The sequence below is a fragment of the Phyllobates terribilis genome, unplaced genomic scaffold (genome assembly GCF_046119375.1).
Source record: "Phyllobates terribilis strain yellow unplaced genomic scaffold, ASM4611937v1 Scaffold_3__8_contigs__length_932513732, whole genome shotgun sequence".
Lineage (NCBI taxonomy): Eukaryota > Metazoa > Chordata > Amphibia > Anura > Dendrobatidae > Phyllobates > Phyllobates terribilis.
In genome coordinates, this window is record NW_027362763.1 from 647,645,998 (window position 1) to 647,670,731 (window position 24,734).

The 24,734-nt window shown below is 50.0% G+C and overlaps 1 protein-coding gene across 9 annotated transcripts in view; it reads right to left on the bottom strand.

Moving 5' to 3' along the window:
• LOC141257273 (phosphofurin acidic cluster sorting protein 2-like) overlaps nucleotides 1-24,734 on the bottom strand; it is a 552,835-nt gene that overhangs the window by 358,279 nt on the left and 169,822 nt on the right. For 7 of the 9 annotated variants that reach the window (XM_073671642.1, XM_073671643.1, XM_073671641.1 and 4 more), the window contains 2 exons: nucleotides 15,751-15,807; nucleotides 7,386-7,537 (listed from right to left, as the gene is read on the bottom strand). In XM_073671642.1, coding sequence (XP_073527743.1) covers nucleotides 7,386-7,537; nucleotides 15,751-15,807 — 209 coding nt within the window. The remainder of the gene's footprint in view (nucleotides 1-7,385; nucleotides 7,538-15,750; nucleotides 15,808-24,734) is intronic. The other 2 variants (XM_073671648.1, XM_073671647.1) reach the window with 1 other exon arrangement.

The following is a 24,734-nucleotide window of genomic DNA, read 5'->3' on the forward strand; positions in this document are numbered from 1 at the left end:
ATTAGGGTTATGGGGTACATGTATCTGTGGGTATGAGGATTAGGGTTATGGGGTACATGTATGTGTGGGTATGAGGATTAGGGTTATGGGGTACATGTATGTGTGGGTATGAGGATTAGGGTTATGGGGTACATGTATGTGCAGGTATGAGGATTAGGGTTATGGGGTACATGTATGTGCAGGTATGAGGATTAGGGTTATGGGGTACATGTATGTGTGGGTATGAGGACTACGGTCATGGGGTACATGTATGTGTGGGTATGAGGACTACGGTCATGGGGTACATATATGTGCAGGTATGAGGATTAGGGTTATGGGGTACATATATGTGCAGGTATGAGGATTAGGGTCATGGGGTACATATATGTGCAGGTATGAGGATTAGGGTCATGGGGTACATATATGTGCAGGTATGAGGATTAGGGTTATGGGGTACATATATGTGCAGGTATGAGGATTAGGGTTATGGGGTACATGTATGTGTGGGTATGAGGATTAGGGTTATGGGGTACATGTATGTGTGGGTATGAGGATTAGGGTTATGGGGTACATGTATGTGCAGGTATGAGGATTAGGGTTATGGGGTACATGTATGTGCGGGTATGAGGATTAGGGTTATGGGGTACATGTATGTGCGGGTATGAGGATTAGGGTTATGGGGTACATGTATGTGCAGGTATGAGGATTAGGGTTATGGGGTACATGTATGTGCAGGTATGAGGATTAGGGTTATGGGGTACATATATGTGCAGGTATGAGGATTAGGGTTATGGGGTACATATATGAGCAGGTATGAGGATTAGGGTTATGGGGTACATGTATGTGTGGGTATGAGGATTAGGGTTATGGGGTACATATATGTGCAGGTATGAGGATTAGGGTTATGGGGTACATATATGTGCAGGTATGAGGATTAGGGTCATGGGGTACATATATGTGCAGGTATGAGGATTAGGGTCATGGGGTACATATATGTGCAGGTATGAGGATTAGGGTCATGGGGTACATGTATGTGCAGGTATGAGGATTAGGGTTATGGGGTACATGTATGTGCAGGTATGAGGATTAGGGTTATGGGGTGCATATATGTGCAGGTATGAGGATTAGGGTTATGGGGTACATGTATGTGTGGGTATGAGGATTAGGGTTATGGGGTACATATATGTGCAGGTATGAGGATTAGGGTTATGGGGTACATATATGTGCAGGTATGAGGATTAGGGTTATGGGGTACATGTATGTGTGGGTATGAGGATTAGGGTTATGGGGTACATATATGTGCAGGTATGAGGATTAGGGTCATGGGGTACATATATGTGCAGGTATGAGGATTAGGGTCATGGGGTACATCTATGTGCAGGTATGAGGATTAGGGTTATGGGGTGCATATATGTGCAGGTATGAGGATTAGGGTTATGGGGTACATGTATGTGCAGGTATGAGGATTAGGGTGTAGCGCCGGCGTCCCTGCCCTCTGCTAGGCAGGGACGCTGTTCCCCTCACCTCTCTGCTCCGTGCCCGGCGTCCTCCTCCCGCTCTGCTGGCAGCGCGCGCTCCTTCCCGGCCACTGTGCTTAGGGCGCGCGTGCGCGCTCTCCCTCCCTCTTAAAGGGGCCGCGTGCGCCGTCCTAAGGAGTCCCCGGCCAATGGCCGGAGGACTTCACCATATATAAGGCACCTCCTCCAAAATGGAGGTGCCCGAGCAATGTTGTTGCACTGTTCACTACTCTGCTTCAGCCCTCAGGTCCCGTTGCCAGTTACCTGCCAGATACCTGCCAGAGTCCTGCCAGCTTGCTATCTTATTCCTACCTGATATTCTGCTACCTGCCTGCTAGCCTGAGGTCCGACGGTCTGCCTTACAACTCCTGTCAGTCTGTCTATGGACCAGCTTGCCCGCTCACCTGGGAGCGCACATCTGCTGCCTGTCTGCTAGCCTACCTGGAGGCTCTGCCGTCACGTGCTGTGACCACCCGCCTGTCCAGAGACTCCTGCCCGCTCACCTGGGAGCTCACGTCTACCATCAGCCGCCACAGGTCGTACCAACCCTTTACCCAGAGACTGCCCCGGTCACTTGCCGTGACCATCTGCCCGTTCACCCAGAGACTGCCCCGGTCACTTGCCGTGACCATCTGCCCGTTCACCCAGAGACTGCCCCGGTCACTTGCCGTGACCATCTGCCCGTTCATCCAGAGACTGCCCCGGTCACTTGCCGTGACCATCTGCCCGTTCATCCAGAGACTGCCCCGGTCACTTGCCGTGACCTCCTGCCCGTTCTTCTAGAGACTGTCCCGGTCACCTGCTGTGACTGCCTGCCTGGTCGCCACCCGCTCCCTTACAAGGACCGCCCCATTGTATAGTAGCTCAGAGGTTCCGCCTCCCAGACCCGTTACAGTTTGCTCGGGCCATGGAACCCGGTGGCACCCAAGCTCCCTCGCTCTCGGACCTGTGTCATGAACTGTCCCGTCAGAGGTCCCAACAGGAGTCCATCCTGGGTCACCTGCGGAATGTCAATTCTCGCCTGGACACTCTGACTGCTCCGCCAGCAACCTCCGCCAGTGCCATGACTCGCAATCCGGCAGCTCCGCTGTCCACTAATACCATGGTATCCTACCCCGGACCCTGGCTTTCTGCACCTCCTCGCTTCGGAGGCGACTCCGCCCAGGCTCGGGGCTTCATAAATCAGTGCACCCTGCACTTTGAACTCCTGTCCCACCAGTTTAACTCCGACCGGGCCAAAATTGCCTTCATCATGTCCCATCTCACCGGGGAGGCCCTGGCCTGGCTAAATCCTCTATGGGAGAGAGGAGACCCCCTGGTGTCCGACTTGCCTGCCTTTCTCATGGCTTTCCGGAAAGTCTTCGACGAACCCGGACGGAAGACCTCATCCGCATCATCACTGCTACGCCTCCGTCAGGGAAGTCTCACCGTGGGCCAATATGCCATACGGTTCCGTACCCTTGCCTCGGAGCTGGCCTGGGATAACGACGCTCTGGTATCCGTCTTCTGGGAGGGTCTGTCCGGCCGTATTAAAGATGAACTTGCCGGTCGGGACATTCCTACCACTCTCGATGACCTAATAACTCTTGCCACCCGGATTGACCTACGGTTCCAGGAGCGTGCCAAAGAGGTCACCCGTGAGAGGAGGTTTCCACGTCTAGCTCCTACTTTTCAGAAATCCGTCTCTCCCCAGGTGCACTCTCCTGAGCCTATGCAGGTCGACCAGACCAAGATGGTCAAAACCCGTCAGGACTTACGCCGTGCCGAGGGGAGCTGCTTCTACTGTGGCAGTAAGGAGCACCGGATCCGTGCCTGCCCGGAGAGGTCGGGAAACGCCTGTGTCTAGGTTCGCTCAGAGAGGTCCACCTAGACAAGAATAAATCCTCTCCATCTCTGCTGCTGTCAGTCTCAATTGTCTGCGGGGAGAACCGTTATTTCGAACTAGCCCAACTTGACTCTGGAGCAGCCGGGAATCTTATTTCACAGTCCCTGGTAGAGAAATACCGCATCCCCACCAAACCTCTGGCTGTACCCCTGTCTGTTGCTGCCGTGGATGGGGGTCTCTTACCACGCCCCATCCAACTCATCACCGAATCCATTACTCTGCAGGTGGGAATGCTGCATTCTGAGAGTATCTCCTTTTATGTTCTGCCTGGACTCTCCCACGCCCTCTTGCTAGGCCTACCTTGGCTCCAGAAACATGCACCCGTGCTTGACTGGCAGACCGGAGAAGTCCTTCGCTGGGGACAGGACTGCCATAAGACCTGTCTGGTTCCCGTCCATCCCGTCCGTCCTTCTCCTACCCCAGCTAATCTACCTGGACTTCCGATTCCTTATTGGTCTTATGCTGATGTCTTTAATAAAAAGGAGGCAGAGACACTACCCCCTCATAGACCATACGACTGCCCTATCGACCTGTTACCTGGTACTACTCCTCCCCGTGGGCGTATTTATCCATTATCCGCTGCTGAGACCCGGTCGATGTCCGAATATATTGAGGAGAATCTGGCCAGGGGATTCATCCGGAAATCTACCTCCCCGGCGGGAGCAGGCTTCTTTTTCGTCAAAAAGAAGGACGGCTCTCTCCGTCCCTGTATAGACTATAGAGGCCTTAACCAGATCACGGTGAAGAATAAGTACCCCCTTCCGCTCATTCCGGAGTTATTTGATCGTCTGAGGGGGGCTAGAATCTTCACCAAACTGGACCTCCGTGGGGCGTACAACCTGGTTCGTATCCGTCAGGGGGATGAATGGAAGACGGCATTCAACACCCGGGACGGCCACTATGAATATCTGGTAATGCCCTTTGGTCTCTGTAACGCTCCTGCCGTCTTTCAAGAGTTGGTCAATGACATCTTCCGGGACCTTCTCTACTCCTGCGTAGTGGTGTACCTGGACGACATCTTGGTCTTCTCTCCGGATCTCCAGACTCACCGGAGGGACGTTCGTCAGGTCCTGCTCAGGCTCAGGCAGAATCACCTCTTCGCTAAATACGAGAAGTGCCTCTTTGAGCAGACCTCGCTTCCGTTTTTGGGCTACATTATTTCTCAGACCGGCCTACGAATGGATCCAGAGAAACTGTCTGCCATCGAGAAATGGCCTCGACCGGAGGGGTTGAAGGCCATTCAGCGGTTCCTGGGCTTCGCCAACTACTACCGCCTCTTCATACCGCACTTCTCTTCCCGGACTGCCCCAATTTCCGCGCTCACCCATAAGGGTACTAATCCCAAAGAGTGGCCGCCCGAAGCAGAGGAGGCCTTTCTTTCCTTAAAACAGGCCTTCTCTTCCGCCCCGGTGCTGCATCGCCCGGACGGCAACAAGCAGTTCTTCCTGGAAGTTGACGCCTCCTCCTCTGGAGCCGGAGCGGTACTTACTCAAAAATCATCTTCCGGGAGGATGGTAACTTGCGGCTTCTTCTCTAAACTCTTCTCCTCCTCAGAGCGCAATTATTCCATAGGAGACCGAGAGTTATTGGCCATCAAACTGGCATTGGAGGAGTGGCGTTACCTGCTCGAGGGGGCTCTTCACCCGGTAATAATTTACACTGACCACAAGAACTTGGCTTACCTCCAGCATGCCCAGAGACTTAACCCGCACAAAAGCCCGGTGGTCCTTGTTTTTTGCTCGCTTTGATTTTGTTCTTCATTTTCGCCCGGCTGACAAAAACGTCAAGGCGGACGCCTTGTCTCGATCCTTTCTGGTGTCTGATCTCGAGGAAGATCCGAAACACATCATCGATCCCGCCAGAGTAATGCAGGTGGCTCCCGTGAGTCTAAATTGTCTCCCTCCCGGAAAGACGTTCGTATCAGTACCTGATCGGGAGAAGATCCTTCACTGGGGTCACTCGTCTAAACTGGCTGGCCACGCCGGTCAGAAAAAGACCCTCCAGTTTATTACCCGGCACTACTGGTGGCCTACCCTGCACAAGGCCGTAATAGACTTTGTTTCTGCCTGTGTGTCCTGCGCCCGCAACAAGGTTCCGAGACATCTGCCAGCCGGTCGCCTCCTTCCGCTCCCAGTACCTGCTGCCCCCTGGCAGCATATAGCAATGGACTTTATAACTGACCTCCCAGTCTCCCTCCTCCCGCTCTGCTGGCAGCGCGCGCTCCTTCCCGGCCACTGTGCTTAGGGCGCGCGCGCGCGCTCTCCCTCCCTCTTAAAGGGGCCGCGCGCGCCGTCCTAAGGAGTCCCCGGCCAATGGCCGGAGGACTTCACCATATATAAGGCACCTCCTCCAAAATGGAGGTGCCCGAGCAATGTTGTTGCACTGTTCACTACTCTGCTTCAGCCCTCAGGTCCCGTTGCCAGTTACCTGCCAGATACCTGCCAGATTCCTGCCAGCTTGCTGTCTTATTCCTACCTGATATTCTGCTACCTGCCTGCTAGCCTGAGGTCCGACGGTCTGCCTTACTACTCCTGTCAGTCTGTCTAAGGACCAGCTTGCCCGCTCACCTGGGAGCGCACATCTGATACCTGCCTGCTAGCCTACCTGGAGGCTCCGCCGTCACGTGCTGTGACCACCTGCCTGTCCAGTGACTCCTGCCCGCTCACCTGGGAGCGCACATCTGCTGCCTGTCTGCTAGCCTACCTGGAGGCTCTGCCGTCACGTGCTGTGACCACCCGCCTGTCCAGAGTCTTCTGCCCGCTCACCTGGGAGCGCTCATCTGCCGCCTGTCTGTTGGTCTTCCTGGAGGCTCCGCCGTCACATGCTGTGACCACCCGTTTATCCAGAGACTCTCGCCTGCTCACCTGGGAGCTCACGTCTACCATCAGCCGCCACAGGTCGTACCAACCCTTTACCCAGAGACTGCCCCGGTCACTTGCCGTGACCATCTGCCCGTTCACCCAGAGACTGCCCCGGTCACTTGCCGTGACCATCTGCCCGTTCACCCAGAGACTGCCCCGGTCACTTGCCGTGACCATCTGCCTGTTCATTCAGAGACTGCCCCGGTCACTTGCCGTGACCATCTGCCCGTTCTTCTAGAGACTGTCCCGGTCACCTGCTGTGACTGCCTGCCTGGTCGCCACCCGCTCCCTTACAAGGACCGCCCCCTTGTATAGTAGCTCAGAGGTTCCGCCTCCCAGACCCGTTACATAGGGTTATGGGGTACATGTATGTGCAGGTATGAGGATTAGGGTTATGGGGTACATGTATGTGCAGGTATGAGGATTAGGGTTATGGGGTACATATATGTGCAGGTATGAGGATTAGGGTTATGGGGTACATGTATGTGTGGGTATGAGGATTAGGGTTATGGGGTACATGTATGTGTGGGTATGAGGATTAGGGTTATGGGGTACATGTATGTGTGGGTATGAGGATTAGGGTTATGGGGTACATGTATGTGCAGGTATGAGGATTAGGGTTATGGGGTACATGTATGTGTGGGTATGAGGATTAGGGTTATGGGGTACATGTATGTGTGGGTATGAGGATTAGGGTTATGGGGTACATGTATGTGCAGGTATGAGGATTAGGGTTATGGGGTACATATATGTGCAGGTATGAGGATTAGGGTTATGGGGTACATGTATGTGTGGGTATGAGGATTAGGGTTATGGGGTACATGTATGTGTGGGTATGAGGATTAGGGTTATGGGGTACATATATGTGCAGGTATGAGGATTAGGGTTATGGGGTACATGTATGTGCAGGTATGAGGATTAGGGTTATGGGGTACATGTATGTGTGGGTATGAGGATTAGGGTTATGGGGTACATGTATGTGTGGGTATGAGGATTAGGGTTATGGGGTACATATATAAGGACTCGGGTTATGGGGTGCCTATATGAGTATGTAGTAGGAAGACTCCTCACTAGTAAAGGGGGTAATTTAGTGAATTTAGACCGTTGCGGGGTCTTCATCCACCCGCTGTGGTTATTCCTCACCGTAACGTTGGTTTTGGGGTGCTGATGACACTGTCATTATCTTCTATGTCAAATCCACTCTCACTGTTATTGCAGTCATCCAGACTGTCGTACAGGAGGCCGAGATCCTCGTCTTCTTCCTGCTCCCGACAGATCTGTTCTGTGTCCAATGTCTGGAATAAAAGAAGACAATGAATCACCAGCCTAGGCATCCAAAGAGATTACTGGGATCGCAAAGGTTTGCTTATACTGGATCTATAGAGATCACTGGGATCTAGAAGGTTTGCTTATACTGGGTCTACAGAGATCACTGGGATCTAGAAGGTGTGCTTGTACTGGATCTATAGAGATCCCTGGGATCTAGAAGGTGTGCTTGTACTGGATGTATACAGATCACTGGGATCTAGAAGATGTGCTTGTACTGGATCTATAGAGATCACTGGGATCTCAAAGGTTTGCTTATACTGGATCTATAGAGATCACTGGGATCTAGAAGGTGTGCTGGTACTGCATCTATACATATCACTGGGATCTAGAAGGTGTGCTTGTACTGGATATATACAGATCAGTGGGATCTAGAAGGTGTGCTTGTACTGGATCTATAGAGATCACTGGGATCTAGAAGGTGTGCTTGTACTGGATCTATAGAGATCCCTGGGATCTAGAAGGTGTGCTTGTACTGGATATATACAGATCAGTGGGATCTAGAAGGTGTGCTCGTACTGGATCTATAGAGATCACTGGGATCTAGAAGGTGTGCTTGTACTGGATCTATAGAGATCACTGGGATCTAGAAGGTGTGCTTGTACTGGATCTATAGAGATCCCTGGGATCTAGAAGGTGTGCTTGTACTGGATATATACAGATCAGTGGGATCTAGAAGGTGTGCTCGTACTGGATCTATAGAGATCACTGGGATCTAGAAGGTGTGCTTGTACTGGATCTATAGAGATCACTGGGATCTAGAAGGTGTGCTTGTACTGGATCTATAGAGATCACTGGGATCTAGAAGGTTTGCTTATACTGGGTCTACAGAGATAACTGGGATCTAGAAGGTGAGCTGGTACTGGATCTATAGAGATCACTGGGATCTAGAAGGTTTGCTTATACTGGGTCTACAGAGATCACTGGGATCTAGAAGGTGAGCTTGTACTGGATCTATAGAGATCACTGGGATCTAGAAGGTTTGCTTATACTGGGTCTATAGAGATCACTGGGATCTAGAAGGTGTGCTTGTACTGGATGTATACAGATCACTGGGATCTAGAAGGTGTGCTTGTACTGGATCTATAGAGATCACTGGGATCTAGAAGGTTTGCTTATACTGGGTCTATAGAGATCACTGGGATCTAGAAGGTGTGCTTGTACTGGATGTATACAGATCACTGGGATCTAGAAGGTGTGCTTGTACTGGATCTATAGAGATCACTGGGATCTAGAAGGTTTGCTTATACTGGGTCTATAGAGATCACTTGAATCTAGAAGGTGTGCTGGTACTGCATCTATACATATCACTGGGATCTAGAAGGTGTGCTTATATTGCATCAAAAGAGATTACTGGGATCTAGAAGATGTGCTTATACTGGATCTATAGAGATCACTGGGATCTAGAAGGTGTGCTTATATTGCATCAATAGAGTTCACTGGGATCTAGAAGGTGTGCGTGTACTGGATCTATACTGATCACTGGGATCTAGAAGGTGTGCTTGTACTTGATATATACAGATCAGTGGGATCTAGGTGTGCTTATACTGGATTTATAGAGATCATTGGGATCTAGAAGGTTTGCTTATACTGTATCTATAGAGATCACTTTGATCTAGAAGGTGTGCTTGTACTGGATCTATAGAGGTCACTGGGATCTAGAAGGTGTGCTTGTACTGGATCTATACATATCACTGGGATCTAGAAGGTGTGCTTATACTGGACCTATAGAGAACATTGGGATCTTGAAGGTTTGCTTATACTGGATCTATAGAGATCACTAGGCTCTAGAAGGTGTGCTTATATTGCATCCAAAGAGATTACTGGGATCTAGAAGGTGTGCTTATACTGGATCTATAGAGATCACTGGGATCTAGAATGTGTACTTATATTGCATCTATAGAGTTTACTGGGATCTAGGTGTGCTTGTACTGGATCTATACAGATCACTGGGATCTGGAAGGTGGGCTTATATTGCATCTATAGAGTTCACTGGGATCTAAAAGGTGTGCTTGTACTGGATCTATACAGATCACTGGGATCTAGAAGGTGTGCTTGTACTGGATCTATATAGATCACTGGGATCTAAAAGGTTTGCTTGTACTGGATCTTTACAGACCACTGGGATCTAGAAGGTGTGCTTATATTGCATCTATACAGATCACTGGGATCTAGAAGGTGTGCTTATATTGGATCTATAGAGATCACTGTGATCTAGGTGTGCTTATACTGGATTTATCACCGGGATCTAGCTGCTGTGATGATACTGAATCTATAGATTATTTAGGTGGCGTGATGATCCTTGTTCTACAGAGATCACTGGTATCTAGGTGATGGGCTGATGCTTGAGCTGTAGAGATAACTAGGATCTAGGTGGTGTGGTACTTGATCTATAGAGATTACTGAGATCTATGAGATGATCGGGATCTATGTAGTGTTATGATATTGGATCTATAGAGAACTATGGGATCTAGTTGGTAGGGGTCCACATATAAGTAGGGGATGATTATTAATTGGGAGCCAGTGAAGGAATCTGCAAAGGGGCTTAGCAGAGGAGTAGCGAGGCGAGAGATGAACTAGTCGCGCAGCAGAGTTGAGGATGGACTTGAGGGCTGCGAGAGTGTTAGGCTATGTGCCCACGATGCAGAAATGTAGCAGAAGATTTCTGCAGCGTTTCTGCATGTCCTTGGCAGTCAAAAACGCTTGCGGATTTTACACGCGTTTTTGCATCGTTTTTACATGCGGATTTGACTTGCATTTTTCATATACATTGGGACCTCAAATCCGCATGCGGAAACGCACAAATAATGGACATGCTGCGGATTTTTCTTCAAGGAAAATCCGCTGCAGAAAATTCCGCAGCATGGGCACAGAACATGCAGATTTTCATTGGGGATCATGGGGCACGGATTACCAAGCGTTTACGCTGTGGAAAATCTGCATCAAAAACGCTTGAAAAACGCATAGTGGGCACACAGCCTTAGCAGGGAGGCCACAGAGGAGGATGTTGCAGTAGTCGAGGCGGGAGATGATGAGGCCATACACAAGCAGTTTAGTAGATTGAGGGTTGAGGAAAGGACGGATTCTGGAGATATTTTTGAGCTGGAGGCGACAGTAGGTGGCGAGAGCTTGGATGTGGGGTTTGAAGGACAGGGCAGAGTCAAGGGTTACTCCAAGGCAGCAGACTGCTGGTACAGGGGAAAGAGTGAAGTCATTTATTGTGATAGAAAGATCAGGTGGGGAAGATATGCGAGATGGGGGAAAGATAATGAGTTCAGATTTGTCCAAATTGAGTTTGAGGAAGCAGGAGGAGAAGAAGGAGGATATGGCTGATAGACACGCTGGGATTCTGGACAGCAGAGAGGTGACGTCTGGGCCAGAGAGGTAGATCTGGGTGTCATCAGCGTACAGATGGTACTGGAAACCATGGGATTTTATGAGCTGTCCCAGGCCAAGGGTATAGAAGGAGAAGAGTAGGGGTCCTAGGACAGAGCCTTGAGGTGTGGCGCCCTGCTGCGCAATGGTGCCACAGATCCCAGAGGGGTGCATGGATGGATTTCTCCACAAGAGACCCTCATAGCATTCACACACCTCAACCCAACCACCAGAGGGAGCCCGGATAGGGATATATATACTGGAGGGTGGAGTTAGGCAGTCAGTCTGGAGTCTACAGTCTGTGAGAAGGTCAGTCTGTTGAGAGGAGCTCCTGCAGAAGCTAGCCTGCAGTGGTGCTCAGTCAGTTCAGTCCAGACTCAGAGAGCTCGAGTTAGTGAGCCTAGGGCATGCCGACGCCAAAAGAGCGGTGAAGAGTAGCAAGGACTACTGCCCGTGTGAAGCCTAGTGAGGGCCCCGAGCGCGGCCGAAGGCGAGTGGAAAGAGAGCAACATAGGGGGCAGAGGAGCTTTACCCGCTCACCCCAAGAACGTATACCGGACAGGTCCGCGTCTGCAGGGATTCCTTACATCCAGCAGAAACAACCGGAACCCCTGGCGAACTATATGTCCCAGGAACACCAGAAGCTGACTGTTATACCAGGGCCAGGAGTCACGGAGGCCCAAGAGACCAGGGAGTGTGATCTCCAACAGAAGGCCCTACCACCAGGTCAGCAGGTGCAAGACAGAGACCAAGTTAGGCCTAGCTCCAGGCAGGTCAGAAATTTATCAAGGAAAGGCAAAGAACAGGAGGAACCACACCCGCTCACTTGGGAGAGTCCTGATATGCACCCTTCACCCTGAAGAACCCTGGACCATGCCAGAAACACCACCAGTAAAGGTACTGAAGTGAACTGTTGTGTGTGTGCCTATTCTTCCTCTGACCCGGCTGGGTCCCCTCTGTCCTGCATCCTTCTCCTACGCTGCCCTGAGGCCCCGCTCCACCTGAGGGGAGTCGTACCAACTAAGATGCCTGAACACCGGCCTCAGAGGACTGTTGCAGCGCTGGTGATCCTCACCAGACACCGCAGGTGGCGTCACGAAAATTCCCTATCCCATACAACTTTCCCCCTTCTTTTAAGATTGACCCCAGGGTACGGGCCCGGGAGCCGACCACCGCGACATCCCCCAAGGTCAGGCAACAACATGGCCCGGGCGCCGAGTCGTCCCCATCCCCTGGGCGCGTCAGAGGGACTCCAACAGAGAGGGGGCGGGGTGAGGAGGTAGTGTGGGAGTGGGAGACACTAAAAGTGCGGTTGGAAAGGTATGAGGAGATCCAGAATAGGGCAAGATCTTTGACACCAAAGGAAGAGAGAATCTGTAGTAGGAGGTAGTGGTCAACTGTGTCGAAGGCAGAGGACAGGTCTAGAAGGAGGAGTATCGAGAATTGTCTGTTAGCTTTGGCTGTAAGTAAATCATTAGTTATTTTGGTAAGGTCAGTTTCGGTGCAATGGTAGGGATGGAAGCCAGATTGTTGGTTGTCGAAGAAAGAGTTAGATGAGAAATGGGAGGAAAGTTCAGCGTGAACATGTCGCTCAATGAGTTTGGATGCGAATGGGAGCAGCGATATGGGGCGACAGCTGGACAAAGCGGTTGGGTCGAGGGATGGCTTTTCGAGAATAGGTGTGATTGTGGCATGTTTGAAAGCAGAGGGGAAGGTACCAGAAGTTAGTGATAGGTTGAATAGATGGGTTAGGGATGGGATGAGTGTGGGGTGAGGTTGGGGAGGAGGTGGGATGGGATGGGTTCAAGTGCACAAGTGGTAAGGTGTGATTTGGAGAGGAAGCGGATAAGCTCTCCTTCAGTGATGTTGGAGAGGGAGGTTATGGGGAAGGACAATGGTATGGAAAACAAAGGGGTTGTGGTAGTTGGACAATGAAGGCTTGCCTTGTTTGTTCAATCTTGTTTTTGAAGTGTGTGGCAAGTCCTCAGCAGGGAGGTTCGAGGAGGGAGTTAAAAGTGTTGAATAGTGTCAAGAATTCCAACACACAGGCGAGACTACACCGGGGAGATATCTCGCCGTTGCCGTCACGCTGTCCGTCTTTCGTCCGGAGTCGCGAGCACGCGATCCAGACTACTCGCTACGTGGATATCGGCAAGCAACCAGTGAGCGTATGGCATCAAACCTCGGGGATTCCAAAGCCTGTAATCCGTGTTTAACACCTTCCGTACGGTCACTGTCAGCTTCAAGATAGCCCAATTATTATTAATATTCGCTGTCACCACCGGCCGAGTTTGAAATATAATACAGGCCTGGCCGGACGCCTGCGTTTTGGTAGCGTATATGGCTTCAGGGAAGGGAGCAATTACAGAACAAAAGAAACAAGACTATTACATTTTATATTTAATCCAAAAGGGAGGCAGTGTTTAGGAAAACTACTGTATATACAAGGATGTTACAAAGGAGACATTAAAATACATAGGCAGTTACATAAAATAAACAGGGCAAAAAGAAGACAACTAACACTATACGATCACGGAGACGATTCAATTTAGGTGGAGGAGGGTCTCTCCAGTTGGATTATGCTATTATTGAACAGGACCCCTTGCTTATAATTCTTACTCCCCCCTGGCAATGAGTGCTTCTGTACAGTCCTTGGATTCTCTTATATCTAAGGGGAGATCTGGCCACACACCTCTTGTGGTGACATCATGTGGGCCGATCTCCAGCCTGTACATTTTTATTAAAAACGCTACCTTGCAATAACTCATCGCTCGTTGATAGCAGAAGCGTGCAAACTATGCCATTTTTTTCCCTTATGATTTTATCTTTATTTAGAGACCACACATCACATAGCTGCAGTCTGCTCTTCTGGTGTTTTTGAGCTACAGCTCCCTGATTTTGCCTACAGCCCTGGAAAACTACCTATACATTCCTGGGCTTATTTGGTCACTAAACATATGGGTCCCGTTACTGTCGGACGTATGGAACTCATAATATTTCATAGTTCATATCGGAGTCAGTTCGTCTGCAAATTTCCCTTTGAGGCTCGGGAAGCAGCCTCACGGTTACACGCAAATTAGTGCAAGCCAGCGTTTTAATTGCCTCCTGCGTCTTTCTGAGACAAGATGCTTGCTTCCTAACGAAGTTATAACACTCCTTGCCTAGCATCGTTTGCATAAGCTATTTCCCAGGCGTGTGATAATTGGGGCTTTTGTGCTGAGGAAAATAGGACAGCTCGGTGCTGAAAAGAGGTGATAATTTGCAGTAACACACTGTATAATTGTCATCTCTGGACAAACACTACAGCAGAGGGCATGGGAGAAGGGGGTATTATTATGTTAATATGTCCCTGACATTAATATATCCCTGACAAATAGCTGTTTGGGGTTGTAGGATAAGGAAGATATGAGGGTTGTGAAGTCGGTCTGTTTAACAGAGGTGAGTGCTGATTTGAATGCGAGTGTTGCTTGTTTGAATATAGTGAAGTCATCTTGCGAATGTGCTTTCTCCCAACGCCGCTCTGCAACCCTGGACGCTTGCCGAAGCTGTTTAGTGAGGTTATTCTGCCAAGGTTGTCTATTAATTCGTCTCGCTCTGCCATACACAAGAGGGGCGACTGAGTCAATAGCTGATGCGAGAGTGGCATTGTAGAAAGCAGTAGCGCTGTCTTTGTCGTGGAGTGATGATATGGATGTCAGTGGTAGAACAGAGTCAGAGAGTGTGTGAGTGTCTAGATGTGCAAGGTTCCTGCGTGGGTATGCTAGTTGCTGGACATGGGTGACAGGTGAGGAAGACGGGGATGAGAAGGTGAGTAGATGGTGGTCAGATAGGGGTAGGGGGGAGGTTGTGAGGTTAGATAGGGAGCAGAGTCGGGTGAAGATGAGGTCTAGTGTGTGTCCGTCTGTGTGGGTGGCTGAGGAGGACCACTGAGTAAGTCCAAAAGATGAAGACAGGAGTTTGGAAGCTGCTGACTGGAGAGTGTCAGAGGGGATGTTGAAATTGCCCATAATGATGGTGAGAATGTCAGCAGAGAGAAAGTAAAGAAGCCAGGTGGAGAATTGGTCAATAAAGGCAGTGACCGAGCCCGGAGGTCGGTATATGACAGCCTCTTGGAGGTTGGCGGGAGAGTAGATGCGGACAGAGTGAACTTCAAAAGAAGGGAAGATGAGGGAAGGTAGAGGTGGGATTGGGTTAGAGGAGCAGTTGGCAGAAAGGAGAAGACTCATTCCTCCACCATGTCTGTTACCAGGGCGAGGAGTGTGGGTGAAGTGCAAGCCACCGTAACACAGTGCAACAGGGGAGGCAGTGTTGGAGGGCGCCAGCCATGTCTCTGTGATGCCCAGGAAGGAGAGCTTACAAGAAGTAAAGAGGTAGTGAATAACATGGAGCTTATTGCAGACAGAGCGGGCATTCCAGAGTGCTCCAGAGAGAGGGAGCAGGGGAGTGGCCGTCAAGGGCACAGGTTTAACACAGGAGAGATTGCGGTAGTTTGTATTTGGTTGGGAGCTATAGGAGGGGGAGTTAGTGTAGGGCGTAAGCTGTGGTGGTTCAGGATTGGGAGATATGTCGCCAGCAGTGAGGAGAAACAGAGAGGGGGAGAGCAGGTGGGAGAAGGAGAGTGGCCGGCTTGTTTTATGTTTGAATAGGACAGATCTGAGGTTGAGGAGCAGGTCTGTAGATGAGGTTAGGTGGGGAGGTGGGAGGGAAGGAGAGATAATGATTTGGTTAGAGGGTGCTGGGGTTTGGGGACAGCGAAGAAGAGTGAGGATCAGGATGTTCCATCACTGGTTATTATTGGAAAACTCACATCATCATTTACTTTAAACCGCTTCAACAAAGACACAAACTTCTGCTTAAAATTCGGCTGTAAATGAAAGAAAAGTAGTTGTAAATGTACAATATAAGCACAGAGTAAAGCACCAGAGGCCGGCACCCCGCAAACAAGTCCAGTCACCCCAACACTGGTCAACGTAGGCACCCACAAAACCATCCAGTATGTAAATCACTCCTACCAACACTGGACACAAGGGGATGCCACATACATATGCACAATTTCCTCCTACCCACACTGGACACAAGGGGGCACCACATACCCATCCAGGAATCACTTCTACCAACACTAGACACATGGGGGCGCCACATACATGTGCACAATTTCCTCCTACCCACACTGGACACAAGGGGGCACCACATACCCATCCAGGAATCACTTCTACCAACACTAGACACATGGGGGCGCCACATACATGTGCACAATTTCCTCCTACCCACACTGGACACAAGGGGGCACCACATACACATCCAGGAATCACTCCTACCAACACTAGACACAAGGGGGCGCCACATACACATCCAGAAATCACTCCTACCAACACTGGACATAAGGGGGCACCACATACACATCCAGGAATCACTCCTACCAACACTGGACACAAGGGGGCACCATATACACATCCAGGAATCACTCCTACCAACACTGGACACAAGGGGGAACCACATATCCATCCAGAAATCACTCCTACCAACACTGGACACAAGGGGGCACCACATACACATCCAGGAATCACTCCTACCAACACTGGACACAAGGGGGAACCACATATCCATCCAGAAATCACTCCTACCAACACTGGACACAAGGGGGCACCACATACACATCCAGGAATCACTCCTACCAACACTGGACACAAGGGGACACCACATATCCATCCAGAAATCACTCCTACCAACACTGGACACAAGGGGGCACCACATACACATCCAGGAATCACTCCTACCAACACTGGACACAAGGGGGCACCACATATCCATCCAGAAATCACTCCTACCAACACTGGACACAAGGGGGCACCACATACATGTGCACGATTTCCTCCTACCCACACTGGACACAAGGGGGCACCACATACATGTGCACAATTTCCTCCTACCCACACTGGACACAAGGGGGCACCACATACACATCCAGGAATCACTCCTACCAACACTAGACACAAGGGGGCGCCACATACACATCCAGAAATCACTCCTACCAACACTGGACATAAGGGGGCACCACATACACATCCAGGAATCACTCCTACCAACACTGGACACAAGGGGGCACCATATACACATCCAGGAATCACTCCTACCAACACTGGACACAAGGGGGAACCACATATCCATCCAGAAATCACTCCTACCAACACTGGACACAAGGGGGCACCACATACACATCCAGGAATCACTCCTACCAACACTGGACACAAGGGGGCACCATATACACATCCAGGAATCACTCCTACCAACACTGGACACAAGGGGACACCACATATCCATCCAGAAATCACTCCTACCAACACTGGACACAAGGGGGCACCACATACACATCCAGGAATCACTCCTACCAACACTGGACACAAGGGGGCACCACATACACATCCAGGAATCACTCCTACCAACACTGGACACAAGGGGGCACCACATACATGTGCAAGATTTCCTCCTACCCTCACTCGACACAAGGAGGCGCCACAAACCGATTCATGAACCCAGTATTTATTTATTTTCCTCACTTAGGCTATGTGCCCATGATGCAGAAATGCTCCTGATTTTTCCTGAGAGTTTCTGCATCTCCCTGGCAGAAAAAACACATGTGGATTGTACGTGTGGATTGTACATGTGGATTGTACATGCGGATTGTACATGTGGATTGTACATGCGGATTGTACGTGCGGATTGTGCGTGCGGATTGTACGTGCGGATTGTGCGTGCGGATTGTACATGCGGGTTGTACATGTGGATTGTACATGCGGATTGTACGTGCGGATTGTGCGTGCGGATTGTACATGCGGATTGTACGTGCGGATTGTGCGTGCGGATTGTGCGTGCGGATTGTACATGCGGATCGTCCATGCGGATTGTACATGCGGGTTGTACATGTGGATTGTACGTGCGGATTGTACGTGCGGATTGTACGTGCGGATTGTACGTGTGGATTGTGCGTGCGGATTGTGCGTGCGGATTGTACGTGCGGATTGTACGTGCGGATTGTGCGTGCGGATTGTGCGTGCGGATTGTGCTTGCGGATTGTGCTTGCGGATTGTGCGTGCGGATTGTGCGTGCGGATTGTACGTGCGGATTGTGCGTGCGGATTGTACGTGCGGATTGTACGTGCGGATTGTGCGTGCGGATTGTGCGTGCGGATTGTACGTGCGGATTGTGCGTGCGGATTGTGCGTGCGGATTGTGCGTGCGGATTGTACGTGCGGATTGTGCGTGCGGATTGTACATGCGGGTTGTACATGTGGATTGTACGTGCGGATTGTACGTGCGGATTGTGCGTGCGGATTGTGCGTGCGGATTGTGCGTGCGGATTGTACGTGCGGATTGTGCTTGCGGATTGTGCGTGCGGATTGTGCGTGCGGGTTGTACATGCGGATTGTACGTGCGGATTGTGCGTGCGGATTGTACATGCGGGTTGTACGTGCGGATTGTGCGTGCGGATTGTGCGTGCGGGTTGTACATGCGGATTGTACGTGCGGATTGTGCGTGCGGATTGTACATGCGGATTGTACGTGCGGGTTGTACATGTGGATTGTACGTGCGGATTGTACGTGCGGATTGTGCGTGCGGATTGTGCGTGCGGATTGTGCGTGCGGATTGTACGTGCGGATTGTACATGCGGATTGTACATGCGGGTTGTACATGTGGATTGTACGTGCGGATTGTACGTGCGGATTGTGCGTGCGGATTGTGCGTGCGGATTGTGCGTGCGGATTGTACGTGCGGATTGTGCTTGCGGATTGTGCGTGCGGATTGTGCGTGCGGATTGTGCGTGCGGATTGTACATGCGGATTGTACATGCGGGTTGTACATGTGGATTGTACGTGCGGATTGTACGTGCGGATTGTGCGTGCGGATTGTGCGTGCGGATTGTGCGTGCGGATTGTACGTGCGGATTGTGCTTGCGGATTGTGCGTGCGGATTGTGCGTGCGGGTTGTACATGCGGATTGTACGTGCGGATTGTGCGTGCGGATTGTACATGCGGGTTGTACGTGCGGATTGTGCGTGCGGATTGTACATGCGGATTGTACGTGCGGATTGTGCGTGCGGATTGTGCGTGCGGGTTGTACATGCGGATTGTACGTGCGGATTGTGCGTGCGGATTGTACATGCGGATTGTACGTGCGGATTGTGCGTGCGGATTGTGCGTGCGGGTTGTACATGCGGATTGTACATGCGGATTGTACGTGCGGATTGTGCGTGCGGGTTGTACATGCGGATTGTACGTGCGGATTGTGCGTGCGGATTGTACATGCGGATTGTACGTGCGGATTGTGCGTGCGGATTGTGCGTGCGGGTTGTACATGCGGATTGTACGTGCGGATTGTACGTGCGGATTGTGCGTGCGGGTTGTACATGCGGATTGTACGTGCGGATTGTACGTGCGGATTGTGCGTGCGGATTGTGCTTGCGGATTGTGCTTGCGGATTGTGCGTGCGGATTGTGCGTGCGGGTTGTACATGCGGATTGTACGTGCGGATTGTACGTGCGGATTGTGCGTGCGGGTTGTACATGCGGATTGTACGTGCGGATTGTGCGTGCGGATTGTACATGCGGATTGTACGTGCGGATTGTGCGTGCGGATTGTGCGTGCGGGTTGTACATGCGGATTGTACATGCGGATTGTACGTGCGGATTGTGCGTGCGGATTGTGCGTGCGGGTTGTACATGCGGATTGTACGTGCGGATTGTACGTGCGGATTGTGCGTGCGGGTTGTACATGCGGATTGTACGTGCGGATTGTACGTGCGGATTGTGCGTGCGGATTGTGCTTGCGGATTGTGCTTGCGGATTGTGCGTGCGGATTGTACATGCGGGTTGTACATGCGGATTGTACATGCGGTTTCCTGCCAGGGACATGCGGATGTGAAGCGTTCTTCACATGCATTTCCGCATGCAGGTTGTGATTTTAGCATCACTTGGAAAGTGCTTGACAACTTGGTCACACTATATAAATCCATGTAACCAGCAACCGGCAAATATAGTGTGACCGAGAGAATGGTAAAAAATAAATCTATACTTACCTTCTGATGGCCCCTGGTGTCTTTATTTGATGCGTCCTGGTTGCCGGCAGCTCGCGGTAGATTAAAGGACCTGCCGACGTCAGCGGTCGCGTGACTCGTCACATGACTAAATGACGTCATGGCAGGTCCTTTTTAGACCATCACGAGCTGCCGGCAGCCAGGACGGATCGGATAAGGACACCGCGGGCCGTCAGAAGGTAAGTATAATGTATATTTTTTATTTTATTCTTTTTTCACAGTTTCTATGGTACCCGGGTCCGGAGGAGAGTCTCCTGTCCTCCACACCCCGGCACCATCCGCACATTAAACCGCATGTTATCCGCATGTACAGATGCAGGGATGCAGATTACATGCGTTCCAATGCAAGTCAATGGCGGCAAAAAAGCCGCAATAATAATTGTTAATGCTGCGTTTTTTTCCACAATGATAATCCGCAGCGGAAATTTCCTCAGCATGTGCACAGCATGCGGATTATCATTGGGGGACGTGGCAGACCTTCTACCAAGCGGTTTTTAAGCGTTTCTGCCGCTGCGGAAACGTTTAAAAAATGCATAGTGGGCACACAGCCTTATATAGTGCCATTAATTCCACAGCACTTTACATATATTATCATTGCTGTCCCCATTGGGGCTCACAATCTACATTCCCTATCAGCCTTTGGAGTGTGGAGGAAACCCACGCAAACATGTGGAGAACATACAAATGCCTTGCAGATGTTGTCCTTGGTGGGATTTGAACCCAGGATCCCAGCACTGCAAGGCTGCAGTGCTAACCACTGAGCCACCATACAGTGCTAACCACTGAGCCACCATACAGTGCTAACCACTGAGCCACCATACAGTGCTAACCACTGAGCCACCATACAGTGCTAACCACTGAGCCACCATACAGTGCTAACCACTGAGCCACCATACAGTGCTAACCACTGAGCCACCATACAGTGCTAACCACTGAGCCACCATACAGTGCTAACCACTGAGCCATTGTGCTGCCCAGTATTCAAAATGAATATTCTAATTACCACGTTACGTTCGCCATGACAAAGCGCGATCACGTTCAGTGCTCAGCAGATTTAGTAGGTTTTTACACAGTGAGTAATGAGGGAACGGAACCAACAATGTTGATTGCACCTTTAGATAAGACGTCAAACTGAACTCAACACACAGGAAACGAACAGGCCATGGATCTGAATACAGGAGGGCAGAGAACATGGACACCATTAGACATAGTCAACTAGGTGCTCCTCAGGGGTCTTTGCTTCCATGTAACTTCTCCTCTTCAACATACAAGTCTTTGAATACTATGGAAGTCATTCCAGTAAACAGCAAAATTCATTAATTTCCGCACTCCATATCTCCATGCAGGTTTTTTAAAGGAATGGATTCTCTTCCAGCTTCTTTCAGAGTGTTGCTCACAGAGTCCATGTCCCTCTTCATGTAGTTCTCTCAAGAAAAAAGACCTTCGACCATTATCTAACCCAGGGTGCAGGCTCCAATGCTCAGGAACTTAAGAACCCAACCATGGAGGTTATTTGGATATTTTCTATGTGCCAATTGACAGACCGATCTGTATATAATGAGACCAAGTCATAACTTACAATGTACTGAAGATGGTGCACCACCACCAGCATTCATACGTATCTGAAATCACTTGTGCATGAAACCTCCTGAGATCCTGATCACACTCACATTTCAACCATCAAGGGCCTTAATACCCAAAAACGAAGTCTTGCGCTGCCCCCCCAAACTTGGTCATAGTAAGACTCCGAGAACCCACACTTGTCAAAGAAAAACCTCTGTCCATTTCTAGCCAATATAGTAATCAATAGCCATATACCAGTCCATGACACCCCTTTCATTACTGATAAAGGAGGGCAAGACTTTACATCATCAATGAAGTCAGCAGTATCTTCAAATCCTCACAGTGCTTGTTCACCATCATTAGTGCTCCTCATCTCCTCACAGCACTGGTCCACCATCATTAATGTTCCTCATCTCCTCATAGTACTGGTCCACCATCATTAGTGTTCCTCATCTCCTCACAGTACTGGTCCACCATCATTAGTGTTCCTCATCTCCTCACAGTACTGGTCCACCATCATTAATGTTCCTCATCTCCTCACAGTACTGGTCCACCATCATTAGTGTTCCTCATCTCCTCACAGTACTGGTCCACCATCATTAGTGTTCCTCATCTCCTCACAGTACTTGTCCACCATCATTTGTGCTCCTCTTTTCCTCATACTGTGCATCCATGACCATTAGTGCTGCTTATCTCCTGACAGTGCTTGTTCACCATCATTAGTGCTCCTTGTGTCCTCATAGTGCAGGTCCACCATCAATAGTGCTCCTCAGCTCCTCACAGTGCTTGTGCACCATCATTAGTGCTCGTCATCTCCTTACAGTGCTTGTCAACCATCATTAGTGCTCATCATGTCTTCACAGTGCTTTTTCACCATCATTAGTGCTTCTCATCTCCTCACAGTGCGCATCCATATGTATAAGCGTTCCTCATCTGCTCCCAGTGCAGATCCACTATCATTAGTGCTCCTTGTGTCCTCATAGTGCAGGTCCACCATCATTAGTGCTCCTCATCTGCTCACAGTGCGCATACATGTTTATTAGTGCTCCTCATCTGCTCACAGCACACGTCCATCATCACTAGTGCCCCTTATCTTCTCACAGTGCTTGTCTACCAATATTAGTGCTCCTCATGATGATCTCACAGTGCTGTTCCACGATCATTGGTGCTCCTCATCTCCTCACAGTGCATATCCACCATCATTAGTGCTCCTCATCTGCTCACAGTGCGCATCCACCATCATTACTGCTTCTCATTTCCTCACAGTGCTCGTCCACCATCATTAGTGCCCCTCATCTTCCCTCAGTGCTTGTTTACCAATACTAGTACTCCTTATGATGATCTCACGGTGCTGGTCCACGATCATTGGTTCTTCTCATCTCCTCATAGTGCATATCCACCATCATTAGTGCTCCTCATCTCCTCACAGTGCTTGTCCACCATCATTAGTGCTCGTCATCTCCTCACAGTGCTTGTCAACCATCATTAGTGCTCCTCGTCTCCTCACATTGCTCATCCACCATCATTAGCGCTCCTCATCTCCTCACAGTGCTTTTTCACCATCATTAGTGCTTCTCATCTCCTCACAGTGCGTATCCATATGTATAAGCGTTCCTCATCTGCTCCCAGTGCTGATCCACTATCATTAGTGCTCCTTGTGTCCTCATAGTGCAGATCCACCATCATTAGTGCTCCTCATCTTCTCACCGTGCTTGTTTACCATTATTACTGCTCCTCATCTCCTCACAGTGCGCATACATGTTTATTAGTGCTCCTCATCTGCTCACAGTGCACGTCCATCATTACTAGTGCCCCTTATCTTCTCACAGTGCTTGTCTACCAATATTAGTGCTCCTCATGATGATCTCACAGTGCTGCTCCACGATCACTGGTGCTCCTCATCTCCTCAGAGTGCATATCCATCATCATTAGTGCTCCTCATCCGCTCACAGTCCGCATCCACCATCATTACTGCTTCTCATCTCCTCACAGTGCTCATCCACCATCATTAGTGTCCCTCATCTTCCCTCAGTGCTTGTTTACCAATATTAGTACTCCTTATGATGATCTCACGGTGCTGGTCCACGCTCATTGGTTCTTCTCATCTCCTCATAGTGCATATCCACCATTAGTGCTGCTCATTTCCTCACAGTGCGCATCCATGATCATTACTGCTCGTCATCTCCTGACAGTGCTCGTCCACCATTAGTGCTCATCGTCTGCTCACAGTGCTCCTCCACCATCATTAGTGCTCCACATTTCCTGACAGTGCTCATTCACGATCATTAGTGCTCATCTCCTGACAATGCACGTCCACCATCATTAGTGCTCCTTGTCTGCTCACAGTATGCATCCATGATCATTGGTGCTCCTCATTTCCTCACAGTGCTCGTCCACCATCATTAGTGCTCCTCGTCTGCTCACAGTGCTCCTCCACCATCAGTAGTGTTCCTCTTCGCCTGGTAGTGCTCATTCACGATAATTAGTGCTCCTCATTTCCTCACAGTGCTTGTTCACCATCATTAGTGCTCCTCATCTGCTCACATTGCGCATCCATCATCATTAGATCTCCTCGTCTCCTCAAAGTGCTCCTCCAACATCACCAGTTCTCCTCATGTCCTCACACTGAGCGTCCAACAGTATTAGTGCTCCTGAACTCCTCGCAGTACTCATCCACCATCATTAGTAGTGCTCCTCATCTCCTCATAGTGATCTTCCACCATCATTAGTAGTGCTCCTGATCTCCTCGCAGTACTCATTCACCATCATTAGTAGTGCTTCTCATCTCCTCATAGTGATCTTCCACCATCATTAGTAGTGCTCATCTCTTCATAGTGATCTTCCACCATCATTAGTAGTGCTCCTCATAGTGATCTTCCCCCATTAGTAGTGCTCCTCATCTCCTCATAGTGACCTTCCATCATTAGTAGTGCTTCTGATCTCCTCACAGTACTCATCTACCATCATTAGCAGTGCTCCTCATAGTGATCTTCCACCATCATTAGTAGTGCTCATCTCTTCATAGTGATCTTCCACCATCATTAGTAGTGCTCCTCATCTCCTCATAGTGATCTTCCCCCATTAGTAGTGCTCCTCATCTCCTCATAGTGATCTTCCACCATCATTAGTAGTGCTTATC